The sequence below is a fragment of the Vicugna pacos genome, unplaced genomic scaffold, assembly GCF_048564905.1.
Source record: "Vicugna pacos unplaced genomic scaffold, VicPac4 scaffold_20, whole genome shotgun sequence".
NCBI classification, from domain to species: domain Eukaryota; kingdom Metazoa; phylum Chordata; class Mammalia; order Artiodactyla; family Camelidae; genus Vicugna; species Vicugna pacos.
The window spans coordinates 33212598-33236482 of NW_027328741.1; the positions used below are offsets into that span (position 1 = coordinate 33212598).

General features: G+C 31.9%; 1 protein-coding gene across 1 annotated transcript; it reads right to left on the reverse strand.

Moving 5' to 3' along the window:
• Window positions 1-12910: 12910 nt before the first annotated feature.
• Window positions 12911-14595, reverse strand: LOC140694210 (heat shock transcription factor, Y-linked-like). Its single transcript, XM_072957585.1, has 2 exons — window positions 14193-14595; window positions 12911-13719 (listed from the first exon to the last, which is right to left on the reverse strand). The coding sequence occupies exons 1-2, from the start codon at window positions 14313-14315 to the stop codon at window positions 13027-13029; spliced, it is 816 nt and encodes a 271-aa protein (XP_072813686.1). The 5' UTR covers window positions 14316-14595; the 3' UTR covers window positions 12911-13026.
• Between the last annotated feature and the right edge of the window lie 9290 nt (window positions 14596-23885).

Genomic DNA, 23885 nt, shown 5'->3' on the forward strand with positions numbered 1-23885 from the left:
TACACAAAGAAAAAGCATTTGACAAAATTCAACATACATTCATCATCATAACTCTCATGAAAGTGAGTACAGTGGGAACATCTCTCAACATACTAAAGGCCATTTATAACAATTTATAATACACAGAAGAAAGGCTGAAAGCCTTCTGGTTAAATTCGGGAACAAGACATGGATTCCTACTCTCAGGACTTGTGTTTAATAGTAATAGAAGAAAGGAAAAGGAAAAAAAAAGAAATAAAAGAAATGCAAAATGGAAAGAAAGAGTCAAAATTCACACCAGTACTGATGGCATAACAATCTACATAAAGAGTCCTAAGGGCTCCACACTGACTATTATGAACAACAAATAATTTCATCAAGGGAGCAGGGTACAAGATTAATGTAAAGAAGTCTCTTGCACTTCTACACGTTAATCATGAGATACCATAAAATGGATGTTGAAAGCAATAATATTTAAAACCCCATAGCCCTGAATATCTTGGGATAAATGTAACCACATATATGAAAGATCTAAACACTGAAAATAATAAAACATTGACAAAGAAATTAAAAATGATTCAAAGAAATGGAAAGATGTCTTGTGCTCTTGGATTGAAAGAGTTAATATTGTCAACATGGCCATAATACACAAAGAAACCTACAGATTTATTGCAATTCCTGTTACAAAGCGGTAGTATTCTCCACAGAACAAGAAAATAAATAACTCTAAGTTTATATGAAACCATAAAAATTGTCAAAATGATCTTGAGGAAAAACAACAAATCTAGAGGTATAACCCTCCCAGATAACTTACTATACTACAAATCTAAAGTAATAAAAACAGCATGGCATTGGCCGAGATATAATCAATAAAAACAGATAGAGAGCCTAGAAAAATTCCACACACCTATGAGAAATGAATCTATGATAAAAGAGGCAAGAGTACACAATGGATAAAAGACAGTCTCGTCAATGGATGGTGTTTTGGAAGCTGAATATCTACATGTAAAACAGTGAAATGATAGCATTCTTTGACATCATATACATAAATAAACTCCAAGTATATTAAGGACTTAAATGTAAGACCTGATACTATAAAACAGCTAGAAGGAAATATTGGTGATACTCTATTGGATATTTATCAAAGGAATATTTTCTTATTTCAGTTTCCTAAGGCAAAAGAAACAAAAGCATAAATCAGCAAGTGGGACCTAAACAAACTTGAAAATTTCTGCACAGCTTAGGACACTATAAGTGAAATAAAAACACTGCCTGTGTAATTGGAGAACATATTTGCAAACAATGCAATTGACCAGGGGTTAATAGATGTAGGTTAATAGATGTAACATGGATTTAGTTTACACAACGTAAGGTAAAAAACAAAAACCCAATAAAAAACAAGAGAAGAGTACCTGAGTTAATATTTTTCCAATGGAAACTTACAGATGAGTAACAGGCAAGGGATAAAATTGCCCAACATTACTAATTATTAGATAATTGCAAATCAAAACCACAATGAGATATCACTTAAAACTGGTCAAATGGCTATTATCAAAAAGTCTACAAATAGAAAATGTTGGAAAAGATGTGGAGGTAACAAATCTCTTGTATTCTCTTGGTAGGAATGTAAATTTTTGGAACTTGTATGGAAAACAGTATTCAGATTTGTTTAAAAACTAAAAAGTTAAATATCATAAGACCCAGTAATATCTCTCCTTGAAGAAATCTGGGGAAAAAACCTAAATTGAGAAGAAACAATGTTTACAACAGCACTGTTTATAATATGCAAATAAGGGAAGCAATCCAAGAGTCCAGAGCAGACTATGGACTTAAGAATATATGATGTTTCTATAAATATGCAATGGAATAATACTCAGCCATGAAAAAGTATAACACATTGCTATTTCAGCATCATGAATGGACCTACTAAATATTGTGCTTAGTAAAGTAACTTAGACAAAGACAAAAGTATATAATATAATTTATATGTGGAATCTAAATTATAACAAATATCTGTGTACATCTATCTATAGCTATCTATTGATAGGTGACAGGTAAATAGATAGATAGGAGGATAATACTTGATAGATTGCTAGATAGATAGATAGATAGATAGATAGATAGATAGATAGATAGAGACATGATGGAGATGTAAAGAGTTTAGATAGACAAGACTTAACAGACTCAAAGATATGGGAAAAAATTTATGTTTACCAAAGAGAAGGGAAAGAGATTTTAATGGTAGAATATTGGCAGATAGAAAATAGTATACAGAAAGGAGTTTGGCAACATTGATAATCTGTATAGATCATGGAATTATACACAATAGCTTAAAATAATTGTGTGTTACAATCATTGTAATAATTCATAATGCATTATACTATACAAAGTGGTTATAATAACTATGCTATACATCTGAAACTACACAATATAGTACATCTACTCTACTTCAAATAAAAATAAACATCTCAGGTATAATTTAGTCCTTTTTCCGCTGATAGCAGCTTCCTTTAATAATGTTTTATTTTACTCTTTACCTTTGATGGTTACTGACTGAAATTATTTCTTTTACTGTTGTAAACACGTTACCAGTTTGAGGTATCTATATTTATTGTCCCTGATTTCCTATTTTTCCCCTTTTAAACCAAATAGTTTAGTAGCATTAAAAAACACACCCAAAGAAACTGTTGAAAGTTTCTCGGGGTATCTCCTTAAATTTTGGGGCAATGTTTTGCATATATTTGCCATTTTATATTTCTTTGAAGATTTCCTTTCTACACCTCTTATTAGGTGTATCGGTTTTGTTTTTTTATCATATTCAGGTTATGTTTGTCTGGTAAATTTTTTATTTTCACTTTATAAATAAGTGATAACTGTTTAAGTACTATTGAGTGAGTTAGTTCTTATTTCAGTTGTTTGAAAATGTAATTTTATTTACCCTTGGCCTATGATTTCTGCTCAGAAATCTTCTCATAGCTTAATGGGGGATACTTTGTAGATTTTCAAAACTTTTTTTGGCTGCCTTTACAATATTTTCTCTGTCATTGACTTGCCATTTTGCATATGATGTATCTTGAAGGAGGTCCCTTTGTCTTAATGTTATTCGTGTTTTGTTGTCTCACGGACTTGAATATCAGTTCCTTACACAGGTTCAGGAAGTTATCAACTATTACTTCTTTATATACACCATCAGCTGCCTTCTAATTTTCTTCTCCCTCCAGGATTCCATTCTAATGTGCACTTCCTGAGGAAGTCTGATGGCTACTTTTGAATACCCTCACTTTTTAATATCTTGTATCTCTGCACTCTCATATCATTTCTAGTTTTGTATTGGTGGGATTGCTAATCTCTCTTCCACAAAGACAGTCTACTTCCAATGCTTTCTGTTGCATTCTTCACCTCATTTATTAAGATCTCCTGGCCCTCAAACAATGTTTGGCTATTTTATAGTTTCATTCTCTTTGGTAATGTATTCCTTATCAACATTTCATTTATTCCTGAGCTCACTAAACTACATTTTTAGTATTGTTCTTTGTATTGAGTTTCTGAATGACACCTATTTGGATTCTCTATTAGCTATATGGCAATATACCATGACTTAAGTTTGCTGCATGGTTCACATTGTGTGTGTGTGTCTGTGCGCAGGTGCATGTGCATGTGTGTCTGTGTCTGTGTGGGTGTATGTGTCTGTGTATCTGTGTGTGTGTGTGCCCTATAATGTAACTGTGATTGGTAATGATCTTGTAAATGATTTCTCTGATGACACTTAATAACAGATTGGGAGTTAGAGTCCTTGCTTTTGTTTTCTGGTAGTTTGCAATATTGCACAATTTTTGGTTTTACTTACCTGAGCTACCTCTGATAATATTTTAAAATGGCACTTTCCAGTCGCTACTGTCTGGATAAAAGATGTGCTTTCACTGTCACTTCTTAGACTTCTTTGGTAGTTAATGCCACTGTTGTCACTGGGACAGCAAACCCTTCCTATTACATGATATCCCTTGAGACTCAATGTACACATTGGGGAAAGGTATAAAGACAGGTGGGTATTTGGAATCACGCAAGTGCCTTTGCTATGTCCAGTGTTGCAAGGTATCTTGTCTCCACCACTGTGAAAGGGGAGTAGGGACATTGTCATGAATGTCTGAGTGTCTGAAGGATGGAATTTCTGTCTCCATTGTTGCTCCCTCCTAGTTACATGTGACCATGAGTATTAGTGCATTGGGGGCTGAAGCTGTGTCAACCACTGAGACCCTGTTTCTACTGGGTTCTCTGAACTTGTGGACTCAGATATCCTATTCAGGGGGCCTTGGTTGCAGACACCAAATCTGCTCTTCCCTCACTTCTGCCACCTTTGTGTGTTTTATTCCACCAAACTTCACCTGTTCACTTGAGTTCTGAAGTATTGTTTTGTGTTGTAGTTATTTTTGTTGAGATGTGAACGTCTTACTGACTGTAGATATAAGGGGAGAGACAAAAACAGTTTAAACTTATGTCACTTTTAAAAGTATATACTTTTTCAATTAAAAGCTTAAATTCTACATATGACATTATGAAAACTGTAAAGAAAGTGAACAAATCATCTCCCCTAAAATCATAGTACTACAAAATATTTTGATTTTGCTGGGTTCTTTTCTTCAATGTTTTTCCCACATACATGCATATTTTACTATAATATATCCTTATAATCTCTTTAAAATTAATTAAATTATTAAAATATTTCTCTGTGCTGTAAATATAGCCCTGTTGGTTCTCTAATTTATTACTAGTAGCTTTCACATTTTTGCCTTCTCCATCCTTCTTCCCTGTCCGCACAGGAAAACACTACTTGGTACAGTACACATATATATGTGATTTTGTTCCTTTTTTTATGATTATTTCTCTTATATCTTTATTTTCCTCATTTAAGTGACAACATAGAGTGTTTTTCTCTGTATGATTTATTTTATTGTGTGCAGCACTCTCTGGGTCCAGTCACATTGTTCCAAATAGCAGAAATTTATTTTTTATTATGACAATGACTAAGTACTTATTCTTTTATCTATATCTCACATCTACTTCAGCCATACTTCTGCTGATGAGCAGTTGAATTGTGCATCTATCCTTGGCTATTATAAATGTTAATGTTTAAAACTTTGGGGGTAATATATCCTTTAATCTGAATGTTTTCATTTTTTTGAGATTTATAACAATAACTGGAATTGCTGTAACATATACTGCTTGTATTTCTAGTTTTCTGAGCACTGACAACACTCTTATAATAGTGGATGCATCAATTTATATTTCCACAAACAGTGAACCTGGGTTCCCTTTTATCGACATTCTTATTAATGTTTGTCATTTGTAGACTTTTTTAATAGCCATTTTGGTTGCTGTGAGATTATATTTCAATCTGGTTTTGATTTATGATTTCCTAATGAATAGCAAAGTTATCTTTCTTTTTACGTGCAAGAAAATCATTCACTTTTTTTTTTGAAAAGTTTCAATGAAGATCTTCCAACTCTTTTTAAGTTGGGGTCTTTGTTTTTTAACTATTGAGTCTAATATGCTATATATATATATATTATGTAGATTAATACCTTGTTGGTTTCATTGTCTGAAACTCTTCCTTCTATTCTGTGTGTTGTCATAATTCTTGCTGAAGGTTTCCTTTGCTATGCAAAAGGTTTTACACTTCACACTTATACAAGAAGTGGAAACCCTGTATCACATAATACATCTATTATTTCCTCAGTAAAATTAAAAACTGTTATTGTTTGTTTTCCTTATTTTTTTCACTAAGGAGATAGATCAAAAGTAAATATTGATATGATTTTTCTCAAAGGCAGTTCTGCTCCTGTTGGTCAGAAATTGTATAGTTTCAGGTTTTACATGTAGGAAATTAATCCATTTTTATCTTATTTTGTATAATATGGAAGGAAGTGCTCTTACATCTTCCTTTTACTTGTACTGTCCAGTGTTCCCAGAACTGCTTGTTGAAGAGACTGCCTTTTTCCATTGTATACTCTTGCCCCCTTTGTTGTAGACTAACTGACCATAAGAGTGTGGGTTTATTTTTGGACTCTTTATTTTGTTCCATTAATCTATGTGACTCTTTTAGTGATATATTTTGATGTTTTGGTTACTGTAACTTTGAAGTATATTCTTAAGTCAGGGAGGATAATACCCACAGCTTTGTTCATTTATTGAAGATAATTTTAGAAAATTTGGTTCTTTCACAATTTTGTATAAATTTTATTATATTTCTCCTGTTTTGTGAAGAAACACATGGATTCTGTGAGAATACAAATTTTCTAAAAGGAAAAACCTGAGAAAAATTTTAAAGTGTGGTGGATAAATCATACAATATTAAACAACCAATGGATGGATGCATAAATCAAAGTAAAAATACATAAAGAATTATGACAACAAAAATAAAGTCCATGGGGTATAGCAAAAGCAGTATTAATAGGGATGCTTATAGCAAAATAATCCCACTTATACAAATAAGAAACATCTCTCTCTTATAACTTAATCTTACATACAAAAGAAGTAGAAAAATAATAAACAAACTTGATAGTAGGTGGAAAGACAGCTGAAAGATCAGAACATAAATAAATAAAATAAAGATTAATAATAGAAACATCTAGTCAAACTACATAATGGCTTTTGAAAGATAAATATAACTGATAAACTTTAATGAGACTCATGAGCAAAAAAGTGAGTACAGATAAAAAAGCTCCAAAATAATTGAGAAGTTACAGCTTATAAAATATAACACAAAGCATCATAAAATGATACAACAAATTATATGCCATTAAAAATGATATCCCTAGAAGAAATGGACAATTTCTTAGAAAGACCTAATCTCCAGGATGGAATGAGTAATAGAAAATATTAACAGATTATCACTAATGAAATTGAATAAGTAATTAAACAAAATCTCTCAAGAAACAAAATTCCAGGCCTAGACAGCATCACAGGTGATTTCTGCCAAACATTTAGAGAAGAGCTATCACCTATACTTCTCAGAGAATTCCAAAAATTTGCAGAGGAAGGAAGGCTTCCTACCCCACATTTCTATATCACACTACTATTAAAACTGGAACAAATATCTCATAAAATTACAGGTTAAATACTACTGATAAGCATAGATGCAAAAATCATCAATAAATTGTTAAAAAAGAAAACAAAATATTAAAAGGATTATACAGTATGATTAAGTCCCTTTTATGCAAGGGATGCAAAATTGATTCATTACCCAGAAATTAATCAATATGATACACCAAACTAACAAATTGAAAAATAAAAATTGTATGGTCACCTCAAAAGAGTCATAAAATGTTTTGACAAATTCATTATCTATTTATGATTAAATTTCTCCTCAAATTGGGCATAAGGAAACATACCTCAACACAGTTAAGGTCATATATGACAAGAACTCAGCTAACATGACACTCACTGATTAATAGCTGAAAGCATCTCCTGTAAGAGAAGGAAGAAGAAAAGAATGCTCACTCTTACCACTGTTATTCAGTATAGTATTGGAAATTCTAGCCATAGCTATCCATAATAAAAGTAAATAAAATATAGCTATTTCAAAAAAAGGAGTAAAAGTATCTGTTTGCAGATGAAATATGTTAAACAGAAATAGTAAAAAAGACACCACAAGACTACTAGGGATTATGAATGCATCTGGAACAATTTCAGAATGTAAAATTAACATACAGAAATCTTGCATTTCTACACACTAACAACAAAATAACAGATAGAGGAACTGAGGTAACTGTCTCACTTACAGTTGCATTAAAAAAAAATCAAGAAATGTATCCATCCAAGAAGTTAAATATCCTGTAATAAGAAAACTATCAATATTTGTAACAGAAATTGAAGATAATGCAAACAGATGAATGGATATAGTGTGTTCATATATTAGGAAAAATTATTGTTTAAATGACAGTACTAGCCAAGAAAATACACAAATTAAATTCAGTGCCTATCAAAATACAAAGTGCATTTTCAGACACTTACAAAAATTAATTCTTAAATTTTCATGTAAACACAAAAGAGTTGAAATCACTAAAAAAGAAAAGAAAAGAAAAGAAAACAAACAAACTAAAAACACAAACAACTTTGACAAAAACAAATAGTATCACTGTGCCTGATTTTAATCTATAATACAAAACTACAGTAATGAATATAGTAGTGGCACAGAACAAACAGAATAATGGAACACAACATAATGAATAAAAATGAAATCAGACAGTTATGCTCATTTAGCCCATTACAAATAAATTAATATACAGTGGTGGAAAGATAATCAACAGGCACATGAAATTAGTCAACATCACTAACCATCAGAAAAATGCAAGTCCAAAACTCAATAAGATTTTATGTCAGTCCTACCAGAATGAATACTGTCAAAAAGATTACAAATATAAATGTAGGTGAGGATGTAAGAAAAAGAACCCTGATGCACTGATTGAATGAATGTAAATTTGTGCTACCACTTTGGAAAACAGTATGGAGTTTTATCTAAAAATTTAAAATGAAATATGAACCAACATTTCTATATCTGGATACTTATTCCAAGAAAATAAAAACTCTAAGCAGAAAAGATAAATTCAACCCTATACTCACTGCGGCATTATTTACAATAGCCAGGATATAGAAGCAAATTAATTGCTCATCAATATATGATGGACAAAGAAAATGTCTGTTTATAGTATATATATCTAACCATCTATTAACTGAAGATTTATCTATATTTGAATATATATATGCATACACACTATATATATATTATGCACACTATATATATATGTATGCACACACACACATAAAATTTCAATGGGTTATTACTCAGCTCTAAAAAGTATAAGTTCTTGTCATTTGCAAAAAATGGGTAGACCAAGATGGTAATATGCTAAGTGGAATTACTCACACAGATAATGCAAATGCTAAATTATTTTACTCATATTTTGATTTTAAAACAAATCAACATAACAAAACAGGAAAGGAGTTATTGATATAGAAAGATACAGGTTGTTTACAAGAAGGAGGGAAATGTGGTGAAGAAAAAGAAATAGTTCAGGAAAATTAAGAGAGAATATTTTCCAGTTGCAAATTAAATGAGTCAGGAACAAGAAATGTACTGTATGGGGAATAGTCAATAACAATGAAATATCTTTAAATAGCAACATATCATAAATAAATTTATTCTTGTGATCAGTTTGAAATGTATTAAAATTTGCAAACATTATGTTATGTAAGAGAATCTAACAGTGTTATACATTAAAGTACACTTCAAAAACAAACAAATATACTTATAGAAAAAAACAGATTTGTAGTTAACAGAGGCAGGGGTTGGGAAAGGAGAATTAGATTAATACACCCGAAAGATTCCAGCCATTAAAAAAACGTCTTCTAGGGATTTTACATATTAACATGATAAATAAAATTAATACTGCTTTATGTTACATATGAATGTTGTTAAGAGAGTAGACGCTAAGATTTCTCAGCACAACTAAAAACAAATTGCATTTCTTTAATATTATATCTAAATGAGATAATGAATTCTCCATAAAATTGCTATAATATTTACTTCATGATACATGTGACTCAAATATCTACCCTTTGCACCTAAACTTACACCATGTCTTATGTCAATTATATCTCAATAAAAGCAGAAGGAAAAATGGAAAGACAATGATCATTGTTTCCCATGTCATTTCTCATTACTGTTTTTGAAGGAAGTAATCGTGAGTCATAATAGAGTTATCCTAGATAAAGATGCAAATATATAAGTGATTCTAATAAATTATACATAAAGATACTAATATAATTTGTGTTTTACCATGCCTTAAACTTTCTTCATGGTAACAGACAACTGATTTTGTAGGCATTAAAATTTCACTCTGTGAATTCATCTGAGATTAGGGAATGGATAAAAAATATAACCATGGCTGCTTTTCTTTGAGTGATAATATTCACTGTCTCATACCAAAGGTCTCATCTCCCCAACAGCATCAGTAAGTAAGGAACATGTTAGGTTGCTAAAAATCTCAGCATGATAAAACCTCAGAACTCCTACATTTCTTAACTGTTTTGCAATTGGAATGCAAAAATGACAAAGATGTAATTTTGGAAAACAATATGGTGTTTTCCCATGGTTGCATTTGGGGATGTGAGGATAATCCCTGAGATCCACAGGAATTATCCTCGCTCAAGTGCTGGCAAAGAACTATAAAGTTTCTGCATTATTAGGACTGAGGACTGCTTTCAAAATAATGACTATGTTCACTGTATTCCAGGTAGTCCAACGAAATAAAGGTTATTGCTATTTGTAGTTGAACGGGAATACATCAGCTGTTCAGTCTCTATAAATTAGTCAATGGGTGTTCAAAGCCAAAATATGTTGTGTCAACAATGAGAATTAAAAGAGAAATAAACTTGGACATAAGCTTAAATTAAAAAGGAGACACAATCCTGTGCTGGGCTCTGGGGATTGGAGACTGTATATGTCTCAGTCCAATTCAAGGGTTCAGTGGCTTGGCCCTAGCATCAGCTCGGGATTCAATGAAAAGGTAACAATTAGCATACTGGGAGAAATATAATCTACCTCTCACTGATCAGAAGAAAATCTGGTGGCTCAATGAAACTCTTAATTCACAGAGATTCTGCCAGATGCAGAAGAAAAATTCACTGATGACTCAACTAAGACAAACTTTGTTACTGCTTAAAAATGCATCTTCACACACACACACACACACACACAGTGGAAGACAGATTTGTTGTATTTAGTGGGAAGAATTCAGTAGGCAGAGCTCAGAGAATAGTTTTCAAAGCACCAGGCAACTTTTGTTCATTTGCCAATATTCTAGTTTTCCCAGGTAGAAAACTAGAGATGGAAAAACAAACAATAGAATATTTAGGATTTCTAATTTTGAAATTAAAGTGTAGCTTTTGCCTTATCACTATAGAATCTTGTTATGATGATTATGGTAAGACCCACTGTCTGATAAGGGAGCTGGAAACTAGCTGCTGAACCAGCCCTTCTGAACCCCAGACTGATAATGTAAGCTACAACATAGCCACCATCAGAGTTGAGCTGACAAACTTGAAAACTTGATGTTTCTGTTATAGGAACACTCACTGCTGTCCAGACATAGATCTCCTGCTGCAAGTGGGCTCTTTCCTTCTCTTGGTAAAAGTCATATTGGTGGGAAGTTGCTAGAGCTTACCCTGGCCCATTTGCCCATTCTCCAGATTATCAAAGGCTTTCTTCACAACTGGTGACACATTTTCTGGACTCAATTTTGCCTTTCCTGTCTTATCAGATGACACTGGCTGCATCATTGTGAGCAGAAGCCTTAGGCTCCCTGAACTTGCCTACAATTTTTCCAGAATTTCAGCTCATTTCACATTTTGAAATTGCTTCACCATTTATTTTAAATTAATCGGAAATAGTCAAAGTCTTCCATGAATATTATATATTTCCTAATATCTGCAGAAATTTGGTATTCTTGCAGTTGGACAAATATTAAATTCTACCACCCTCACCTCTTTTTAGTCTACACAGTTCAGATTGCAATTTAGTTACTGAATACGACCACCCCAACCAAGGTTCTAGTACCTCTTAGATACTTCCTGTGTGAAGGTTAGCAAGGGCACAATTTATGTGGGGTGTATAAACCTACACTAAATGTTTGCAATGGCACTGTCAATTCTGGATAAAGCTCTGATTCTAAGAAGTCAATTAATTAGAAATAAGTATAGTTATTGGTATGGGGAAGAGAATCAGCTATTTTGGGGTGGGTGGGTGATGAAGAGACATGAAAAAATCCAGCAAATGAGAATGGAATGCTTTAGGTCTCTGGAGGCGTGAATTAAGAAGAAAATAATACTTTGTCTCCTGTACCTACCTCCAATTACAGTCCTGAGTGACTAGCCTTGGGCTACGAAAAGAGCTAGTTTGTGGTGAAGATTAAAGACCATAATGAAACTGTTTGTAAACCATGAAAGTTTTGTTGTTTCAGGAAAGTAGATTTTGTGTAAAGTCAACATGTAGTTTTCATTCACTAAATACTAAAATGCATCCTGTGGCGTGAGCTGTGCTTACTGTGCTGGTATCCAAGTTAGACAAGGAAAGGGGGATAGACAGAAAATATCTGGAGGAGGTGATTTCTGTGCTGAAACTGGGGAAATCTAAATAGGTAAAAGGAGGACATTCTAAGTCCAAGGATAAGCTGGAGCAATAGTTGTGAGTTTGGATTTAATATGGTTGATAAGCATTTGCCTGGATGTATCTCCAGAAACAGTGAAACATAAAGATATGCCAAATTAGTCAGATGTCAGCTCTATAATGGAATGGCTAAACTATGTTGAGTTTGTGGGCTTAGATTTGGAAAAGCATTAAGTACTACCCTGAAGGTGTAAGCTTGTGTTTGGCTGGAACATGATAGTAACTTAAAATATTCACTCTAAAAATATATTGCATACTCTTGAGTGGAGGAAAATAAAGCAACAATTGGAATGCTTAGAAAACAGCACAAGGAAGACCAGAGATAAAATTCCTTTTTAAATTTTACCACATGCTGAATATACCATCTGAGGCTACATCATGTGACTTTTATGATACCAGAGATGACATAATAAAGACCATGATCCCTGGGCCGGTTCCTGCATTTTCATCCTGTTCCAACATATCCTAACTTAACACATTTAATACTTTACACTGTGAACCAGAAACCACTTAGTAATTTTCCCTCTCTCCATGTTTTAGACTTTTTCCAAATTCTTCCATTTTCTCTTCTTCCTCACAGAAATTATTTAAACTTACACCCATATTGTTCCATCAAATGATCATATCAAACAAATATCTCTTTTTTTCTTTAAATGGTTACTTAGTCTCCCTTTTAACTCTTATCTCTATTTAAAAAAATAAGGATAATAAAGTACACTTCTATGTTTATTGTTCAAATAAGAAAGTTGCAGATATTTGTCAATATTTGCAAACATCAATTTTAATCTTTGTTATCATGCATAACCTGGTAGTCCTCTGGTAGTTCAGTTGTAATTAGGATGACGTTCATAAACTGAAGATGTCTGATGAGTTGGCCTTGAAAGAGAAGTAGCTGATGTATCAGCTATCACTGGCACTGGAAACCGTTGGTTGCTCACAGGTTGAAGTTTACAAAAACGACCTTCATTGGCAGATATGTTGTGATATCTAATTAGAAAATTAGAAGGCTCCACCATCAGTCCAAAATAATTGCTCTGTAAGGGGGACAAGTTGCTGTATTGAGAAGTAGAAGTTGTAGTTGTAATGAAGTTCACAACACGGCCATTTGCTTCAGTGTAGCTGCTTTGAGAGTGCCCGTGGACAGTGGTCAACTGATTTAAAATAGCTAGTTGTTCCAATGCAATATTTTCTGGTGGTCTAACTGACGTTGATGATGGAGGAGAAAAATCACCTCTGATCGGGGTAATTTTATCACAAATTATGTGGCCAATAGAGGGCTTTCTTATTAGAGGCATGTTTAAATTTGCAGAAGGTAAAAATGCACTTTCTCCACTGGTGTCAGCCACAAAATCAGAATTATTTTTAGCAACATTACCCCCTCCTTTAAAGTGCTTCTTGTTGAAGTCTCGAGCCAATGAAGACACCAGAGAGGCATTTTTAATCCCAAATCTTCTTTTTATTCTCACTAAAAGCTTGGGAAAGCCTCGTTTAAAATTTGGATTATGGTAGAACTGCAGCTACAACCAAAGGAGAAAGATTTTAGTAATAATTTAAACCAAAATACATAACTGCAATAAGCCTTAACTTAAAAACCTCAGATTTCATGTTTAGTATGCAAAGTTAAAATCATCAAAATATGAACATTGCTGACGATATTTTGAAGTTCCTTATTTGGAAAATACACATTTAAATAGTATAGTCATCAAATTAAAGAATTTAGTGTTTGCAGTAACGGTGAATGCCACTTTTGAAAAGCAGCTTTCATACCTTTATTTAGATTTCTGATAAGATTCATACTTGCTAGCAAACTTTCTCATAATCTTGAAGAGTTAAGTCACTGTCCTCATTTTTAGAACAAATAAAGAATTTTAGCACTTGTAGTTTTATACTATTTTCAAAATCAAGCTTTACATTTATATTACCATAGATTGATGTACAGAATAAAATTTTATACATAAGTTATCAAGTCGTAACTAAAATTTGTGTATACCTTGCTTAAAACAGAGGCTTCATTTTCTTCTGCCAGAAAGTCAACTAGACAAGCAGATCTTTGAAATTTCTGCCGCACTTTACTAAACCCATAAAGGTTAAGCTGTCTAACTAAACTTTTCATACTTCCAGTTTCAAATATTCTGAAAGGGGCCTTTCTTTCCAAAACTTCCTTCTTAAAGACATCTTCATCAATCACTATGGAAGTTCCATTATCATCCCACCAGATGGATTTAAATTAGTCACTCCCAGCCATTTTCCAGAGATTTCTTGGAAATGTCAGAGAACGAAAATCATTATCTTCATCTGGTTCCAAGATACAATGTGTGTAACATGGTCTTTTTATCAAGGATTCTTCAGACAAAGTCTGGAAAGCATTTTCTTCAATCATACACCTCAAATCCAAGTCCCCAGAGAATGTTTGATCACACGATAGAGATCTACCAGGGTTTCCTGAATCAGTTGGTCCATCTTTAGGAGACACATCTTGAATTTCTGAAGAAATATGTGCCATCTCAAATAACTTTTCCTACAGCTACTTTTCTAATCTGCATGATTTTGAGCACTGCAGCTTCAAATGCTGCTTAAGCAGGCCTGCACATTTAAACTGATAGGCCATCCACATGGTTCTCAACCTGAGTGGCTGTGACATCACAAAAAGACTGGTCTCTTAGCAACCCAAGTGTAAAAATCAGCCTGTGTTTCCTTCTCATTAATCCAGTTAAAATGAAATATATAGGATATTTATTTTTATACTGTGATGTGCAAATATTTTCCAGAGAATATCTTTTTAAACAATTTAACTTTGTGGTGTATGAGATAAAAACAATCTCATTCCTTTTGTACCCAAATTTATACAACATTGGTGAACAGAGTATAAATATGCACAAAATAAGTAAAATAATTTTAAAGTATTGGAATTTAAAGTGAAATTCGTGTAAAATTTTTACAGAAAAATTATAACAATTTCATTATCATTTGTAATTAAAGTGAAACCAAATTTGATTTTTAAACGGAAGTAGTTATTTCTCTGTGTACTTTACAATAAGTAGCTCTGTATACAAAACATCAGCAGAATAAATATTAGTTTATTTGTTATGTTTATAAATAAATGTTAAATATTTATGAATTAAAATTAAATTAAAATAATCAATCAAATATAAGAAATTCCAAAGGGGGGAATTTTTGTATTAAAATTTATTTCAGTGCTATAAATAAAAAAATGTAATTTAATATTCTACTTTACAATTACACAAGAGAAAAATCTGATTGTACACTTACAAATGTTTATTTTTGCCATTCTTTCACTCAGAAGTTTTTAAGTCCCTAGAAGGAATAATTTTTCTTGTCATCATTTAATCCATACTCTTGTGGCTTCTGTTAAGTGTTCCAAAATAATGTTGATAAATACAGTTATGCACAAGGTCCTGGGTTCTATAAGCAGTGACTCCATTAAGGGGCAAACAAACAATCAAAAAAACAAAAAAATAACATTATATGTGGGTTAGTGTGGAAAAGACAAGGTAATGCATTTTAGGAAGCCATATGTTTTCCAGTCCTGAAACAGTTGGCATTGTTAGTATAATACGGCATTTTAAGGCAAGTGATTTTTCACTAATTGCAAATAGTAGCTATGCTCTGTATCAGTAAACTGTAGTAAATCCAGTTCTACCAAAACTTATATTATTTATTTAGAAATAAATTCCATTAAACATAAGCCAAATTCAAAATGAGTGATAAAATTTTTAAATAAATAAATGTACACTCAAGCTACAATGTAAATTTTTCCTTCAGTATGTGTATATTCCATTCTAAATAAATATTATCAACCTGAATTCATTGCATATTATAAGAATTATAAACTATAGTTAAGTATGATTTAGCCCTGATCCATAAATATTATTTAACATACACAAATCAATAAATGTGATACCATCCCTTAAAAAACAGAGAATTCAAATGTAACAATCTCAAAAAATGTAGGAAAATTATTGACAGAAGTGATCTTAACTTTTGTATACATAAAATTCTTAACAAATTCTCTCTAGATAGAATATAACTAAATATAAAATTAGCCATATATGAAAAACCCATGACTTTCATCAAGTTCAATATTAACATAAAGGAAAGTTTTCCTTTGGTACAGTAATACGAAAAAGTAGCTCATCCTCACAAGTCCTAAATTACACTACAAGAAGCCCTAGCCAGAAAAACTAGTCAAGAAACATTAAAAAAAGACATCCAACTTGTAAACAAGCAGTACAATTTTTACAGATGACATAATTACACATAGATGGAAAACTCCATAGACTCCTCCAGTGACTGTTAGAAATTGTCAACAAACTTAATAAACTTGCATAATACAAAATCAATATACAAATATCTGTTGCATTTTTATATACTAACAACAAATTATCAGAAATAGTAATTAGGAAAACTATTGTGTGTAAACTTATACCAAAAATAATAAAATAGGAATAAAATAGATAAGTGAAATAAAAGATCTAAACATAGGTCTATAAATTAAAGATGCAAGAAATATAAGTAAATCAAATAAATAAAAGATATTCTGTGCTCATAGATTGTATACAATGTGAGGAAATACTCTAATCTATCTTTCACATGTTCAATCTCCGCAGCACTACTTATTGAGGAGAATGTCTTTTCTTCATTTTATACTCTTGCTTCCTTTTTCATGGGTTAATTGATCATAGGTGTGAGGGATTATATCTGGTTGCACTATTCTCTTCTATTGATTGGTGTCAGTTTTTGATCCAGTATCATGTTTTTTAAATTACTAAATCTTTAAAGACTCTTTAACATCTGATTATTTAACACTATTAGATTTAATACTACTTTTCAAGATTATTTTGGCAAGTCGTGATATTTATGGTTACATATAAATTTTGAAATTATTTGTTCTATTTAATGGAAAAATCTCATGGGTATTTTGACATGAATCACACTAAATGTAGATTGCCTTATGTAGTATGTTTGTTTCAACCATAGTTTCACATCATTAACATAAGAGATCTTCTCATTTCTTGGGAACAGATTTAATTACATTCATCAATGTTTTCTATTTTTTAATGTATAGGTATTCATCTTATTTGTTACCTTGATTTAGGTATTCTTTACATATGTAAATAATTATATATATTACATTTGTAAACTGGTTCCCTACACAAATATAACAGGTAGAAGGCAGTGGCAAGATATATTCAAAGTCTTGAATGAAAGAAAGCTGTAATCTAAGATAATTTATCAGGCAAGTCTATTTTTTAGAATAGAAGGAGAGATAAATAACATCCATAAAAGCGAATACTTAAAGAATTAAGCAACAGAAATGAAATAATGAAGATCTAGTCTAAAGAAATAAAACAGAAATCTATAGAAAGTAGAAAGACATAATTAGAAATGCAATAGCTGCCATGACATAAAATAGAATATACATGATGTTGTAAAACAGGACATCATAATTTTTAAGGGTCAGTGAGTGAAACAGGACAATACAGAGTATTTTCTTCTTGTTTCTCTTCTCTGTAGGAGGGGTTAGAGTTTGTATTCCTATCAGTCAAAATAAACAGATATATTAACGGGTCAATACACATACAAAAGAGGGTAACCAGAAGTCAAAAGCTTACAATGAATTAACAAAGCCAAAAAGAAACCAAGATAATAAAGAAAACTTATAAAATCACAAAAAGAAAAAGAAATGAACAAAAAGGAAATAGAAAATCAACTGGGAAATGAAGTTCAATATGGAAATAAACAACAATCTATCAATAATTATCAAAACAGTTAATAGACTAAGTGCTTCAATCAAAAATATTTATTGTCAGATGGGATATTATAACAAGACCCTACATTATGAAGCATACAAGGGACCCACTTTAGTAAGAGGAAAACACATCAATTGAAAGTCAGAAGATGGAAAAATGTATTCCATGCAAATGGACATGACAAGAAAGCAGGACTATGAGTACTGACTTCACACAAAATAGACTTTACATGAAAGGCCATAGAGAAAGATAAACAAAGACATGATATAATGACTAAAGGAGCAATACCAAATGAGGGTATTATACTCATTAAGATATATGCACTCAATATATGATCACCTAAATATGTAAAGCAAATACTAATAGATAAAAAGGGAGAAATCGGAGGTAACACAATCACAGTAGGAGACTCTAACTCCCCATTACCATGACTAGACAAGCTTTCAGACAGAATATAAATAATAGAACAAAGATACTAAAATATACGATGAAATAACTGGAGTTGGTTGATATTTTCAAAACACTACTTCTCCACAAATCAGAATATACATTCTTTTCTAGTGCACATGGAACATTTTCGAGGAGAGATTATGTACTCAGGTACAGAAGAGGCCTCAACAAACTTAAGAAGATAAAAATTTTTTCAAGCAACTTTTCTCAGTATACCATGAAAGTAGAAATCAATCACAGAAAAACAGGGAGAAAAAATTACAGCATGTAGATTAAACAACATGGTACTAAAACAAGTAGGGGAGGTGAAGAAGTAAAATAGGAAATAAAAAATATATCGAGAAATATGACAAAACCCTATGCAAAGTTTATGTAATACAAATAAAGCAGGCTTTAGAGGGAAGTTCATAGTGACAAGGCCCTCCTCAAAGAAGAGCAATTTCAAATAAATAATCTAACGTTCTATAAACACTAATCATGAATGAAAAGCAAACAAAACCAAAAGTCAGCATAAAGAGGGAAATATTTAAGGTCATGTAAGAAAGAATTGAATTAGAGTTTAAAAAATAGAAAAAATCAAACTATTTTTTGAAATAGTAAACAAAATTGACAAAACTCTGGACAGATCATCAACAAGAATAGAGAGAGTACACAAATATCATAAGAAATGACAATGGAGAAAATACAAAGAGTACAACAAATTTGCAAAATATCATAAGGGACTATCATGAGCAACTATATGGAAACAAACTGGAAAAAAAGGAAGAAATTCAGAAGTTTCTGGAAACATTCAGCCCACCATTTTTTCATTAAGAAAATATTAACCATTTGAACAGAGAGATCACCAGAAATGGAATACAATTATCAATAAAATAAAAAATCGCTGCAAACAAAATTCAGACCCTAATATCTTCACTGGGGAATTTGACCAATCATTCAAAGAAAATTCCATGCCACTCCTCCTCAAACTTTTCCAAAAACTTGATATAGAGAGAGTAGTCCCAATCTCACACCATAGGGCCAACATCAAACTGATACCAAAACCAGAAAAAGACACTACACCAAAGACAATAGGCCAATAACATTGATAAACTTAGATGTAAAATTCTTTAAGAATTTATTAACAGAAAGAATCCAACAGCATGTAAAAAAGATTACACACCATGGTCAAGTTAGGTTCATACCAGGAACACAAGGATGGTTGAACATATGCAAATCAATCAATCAATTGTGATACACCATATTAACAAAGGCAGGAAAAAAACCACATGATCATCTCAGTAGATACAAAAAAGCATTTCATAATATTTAAAACCTATTTGCAATAAAAGTTCTTATCACAGTGGGCATAGAGGGACCATATCTCAACATTATGAAAGCTATTTATGACCAACATATAGCCAGCAAAAATCTCAAAGGTGAAAAACTGAAACACTTCCCAAAAATCCTGAGACAAGTCAAGGCTGCCCATTCTCACTATTTCAATTCAATATAGTCTCAGAAGTCCTAGCAACAAAGATCAGGCAAGAAAAAGAGAGAAAAGAATTCAGACTGGAAAAGAAGAGGTAAAATTGCCATGATACGCAGACATGACACTATATAGAGGAAACTGTAAAAGCTTCACTAATAAGTACTTAGGCTAAAAAAGGAACAGGGCAAGGTACCCAGAGTAATGTACAGAAACCAATAGCATTTCTTTACACTACCATTCAATCAACAGGAAAACAAAGTATAGAAACAACTGCTTTTATAACTGCACCCAAAACTACTAAATGCTTAAGAATAAATCTGACCAAGGAGGTGAATATCTTATGGAGGGACAACTAGAAAACATTGATTTAGGAAATCAAAAAAATTTGAAAAATTGAAAAAATACCCAATGAACATGTAACGGAAGAAACAAAATTGTTAAAATGGCCATACTGCCCAAGGCAATCAACAGACTTAATGTGATTTCCTATCGAATTATGAAAACATTTCTTTTTAGGACTGAACCAAATGATCCTAAGATTTACACAGAGTCCTAAAAAATCCATAATTTCCAATGAATATTCAAAATAAAGTAAGAGGATGGAGGAATAAACCACCAGGTCTCCATACACTTTTGCAGAGATACAATAATCAAAATGACAAGGTACTGGTACAGAAAGAGGCATATGGAAAAATGGAACAGAATACAGGGCCTAGGAATAAATCTACAGGCCTATGTTGTATGAATCATTGACAGAGTAGCCAAGAATATTACAGACAAAAGACCATCTCTTCACCAAATGCTGTTGGGAAAACTGGATAGCAGCATACAGAGCAATGGAGTTAGAACACTCCTTCATTGCATACACAAGAATAAACTCAAAATGGCTTGAAGACTGAAATTTAAGGGAAGACACAGTAAATCTCCTAGAAGAAAACAAAGGCAAAACACTCTGAGATAAATCTCAGCAATGATCTCCTAGAACAGCATACTCAGGTAATGGATGTAAGAGCAAAATTAATAAATGGAACCTAATTAAACATAAGTTTTTGGACAGCAAAGGAGATCATAAACAAAGCAAAATGACAACCTACAGGATTAAAGAAGACATTTAGAATTGATGCAACTGACAAAGTCTTAATTTCCAAAATATAAATACTTCATACAACCAAATAATAATAATAAAAAACAAGAAACCCAATCTGAAAATGGGCAGAAGCCCTAAACAAGCAATTCTCAAATAGAGACATACAAATGCCACACAGATATATGAAAAAAAAATTCTCATTATCATTATTATAGAAGGGCAATTTAAAAATATGATGAAGTATCACCTCACAATAGTCACAATGGCCATCATTCAAAAATCCACAAACAATAAATGCTGGGGTAGCTGTGAAGAAAGTGAACCGTCCTACACTGATAAAAGGATTGTAGTTTGGTGCAGTCATTGAGGAATACAGGATGGGGATTCCTCAAAAGAATAAAAATAGACTTAACATATGATTCAGCAATCCCACTTCTGGGTATATATCAAAGAGAACTCTAATTCAAAAGACACCTGCACCTCAATGTTCTTAGCAGTGCTATATACAACAGCCATGACATGGAAGCAACCTAATGGTCCAACAACTGATGACAGTATTCAGAAATTATGCCGTATTTACACAATGGAGTAATATTCTGCAATAGAAAATGATAAAACAATGACATTTGCAGCAAAATGGATGTCCCCATAAAGTGACATTCTAATTGAAGTAAACCAGAAGGAGAAAGAAAAATAATACATGACATGACATATGTGTAATATTAAAAAAAATTTGGATGAGGACACAATGATTTCATCTACAAAATTTAAGCACACTTGCAGACCTAATAAAATATTTTATGATTAATGCGGAAAGGGGCTGTGAGAGGATATATATGGGAACTTTCATTTATAAAAAGTTATCTGCTATATATAAAAATAGATTTTTTCAAAATTTCTTTCGTATGACACAGGGCAGTAAGTTAAATATCATGAAGTAAACTTTAATAGTTACACAAATGTATGCATGTACGGGAACACTGTGATCTAAACAACAGATTTACACATTGTAAATGTCAGTACTTCAATGATAAATAAATGAATAAATATGTAAATAAGTAAATAAATAAATATATATAAATTAATAAGTAAATAAATAAATAAATAATATCTAAATAAAAAATTTAGTAATAAATGAAATACAAAGATTCACACTACTTAACTTTTCACCTCAAATTCTAGGGGAAAACTGAAAGAAAAAAGAAGATAATTGAATGAATGATAGTAAGGCAAATAAGAGAAACAATTGAAAATATAAAAAAAAAAACCTTAGTCTTTTTCTTTCAAACATAAAGTGGACAAAAGTTTAGGTTGGTAAAGAAAATAAAGACTCAATTAAAATTAGAAATAAAAGAATATATCACCACTGATATTGTAGAGATGCAAAGCATCATAAAAAATTACCACTAGACAACGATTTGAATGACTTACAACAAAAGACAAATTCCCAGTAACATATGTCTTCCAATACTGAATCAAGAAGAAATAAGAATGTTAAATAGAGCAAAAGTGTGTAGGAGTAAATCAATAATCCAAACTTCCCAAACAAGAAAAAATTTGCAAGACGACTTTACTGGTGAATTCTGTCATTCATTCGAAGAAAATTTTTCACCAATTCTTCCCCAAATCTTCCAAGAATTTGAAGGGTGTGAAAGATTCCAAACAAGTTTTATGATGCCAGCTTTATATGCATAACAATGATAGAAAGGACATTATATGCAAAATATAGAATATTATCCCTGATGAACATATGTGGCAAAATTCTCAACAAAACACAAGCAAAATGAATTCAACAACACATTTAAAATATAATACACATACATGAGTAAAGGGATTTATCCCTGGGTTTAAGGATACTTCAAAATATTGAAATCAATAAAGGTGACATCCCACACTAATAGAATGAGAAATAAAACTCACATACTCATCTCAATACGTGCGGAAAGTGCATTGTATATGATGCAACATACTTTTAAGATACTCCCATCAAATTAAATTAACCCTGTCAGTGGCATGATATCATTTACACACAAACACAGTGTGGAGAGAAACGAAGCAGTTCTCTGTTTTTGATTCTAAGAAGAAGGCTTTATATAGGACATGCACAATGCCTCACATATCATCTAAGTTATAACAATAATAATAATCTTAAGCTATTTATGTCCCCATTCTACTGCAGTAAGCACAGGATGTTAAATGATCAAGGACTGTTTTAAAGTTCATCACGGAACTTCATTAAGTAGGCCATCTCTTATCCAGCTGGCTGTGCCTTTCTTAGGTTGTCCTCCTCTGAGTATCTTACCCAGAATAAGATATCCATCCATTCATACTGGATACATTGAGTAGGCCATTTCTTATCCAGCCTGGATATGTGACATTCTTCACAGCTTGTTTATCAGTTCAGCACATGGGCTTAATCCCTAGAGCCTTCAGACAGGGGCCTAAAAACCCAACATCCCTTGACCGAAAAATGGATGAAGAAAATTTGATGTATATATGCAATTAAATCAATATTTTGCATACCTATCAACAGTTTGCTTGGTGTTCCTTTTTCTCCAGAATCTCACCAATATCTATTTGTTTTCTTTTTGATGAGAGCATTCTGACAAGTGTGAAGTCTTGTCTCATTTTTGGTTTATGACTTTCCTAATAATTTATAACTCTGAACATATTTTAATGTGTCATTTAGCCAACTGTATGTTTTCTACAGAAATTTGATTCATGTATATCTATTCAGTTCCTATGGACATTTTTTTAATTGGATTGTTTGCTCTCTTTTGTTGCTGTTGTGGGGAAAGAGTTTGCCATATATTTTGGATATTAACACCACATTGGAAAATATAACTTGCAAATATAGTCTCCCATTCTGTTTGTTCAGTTTTCATTTTATTGATCATTTCTTCT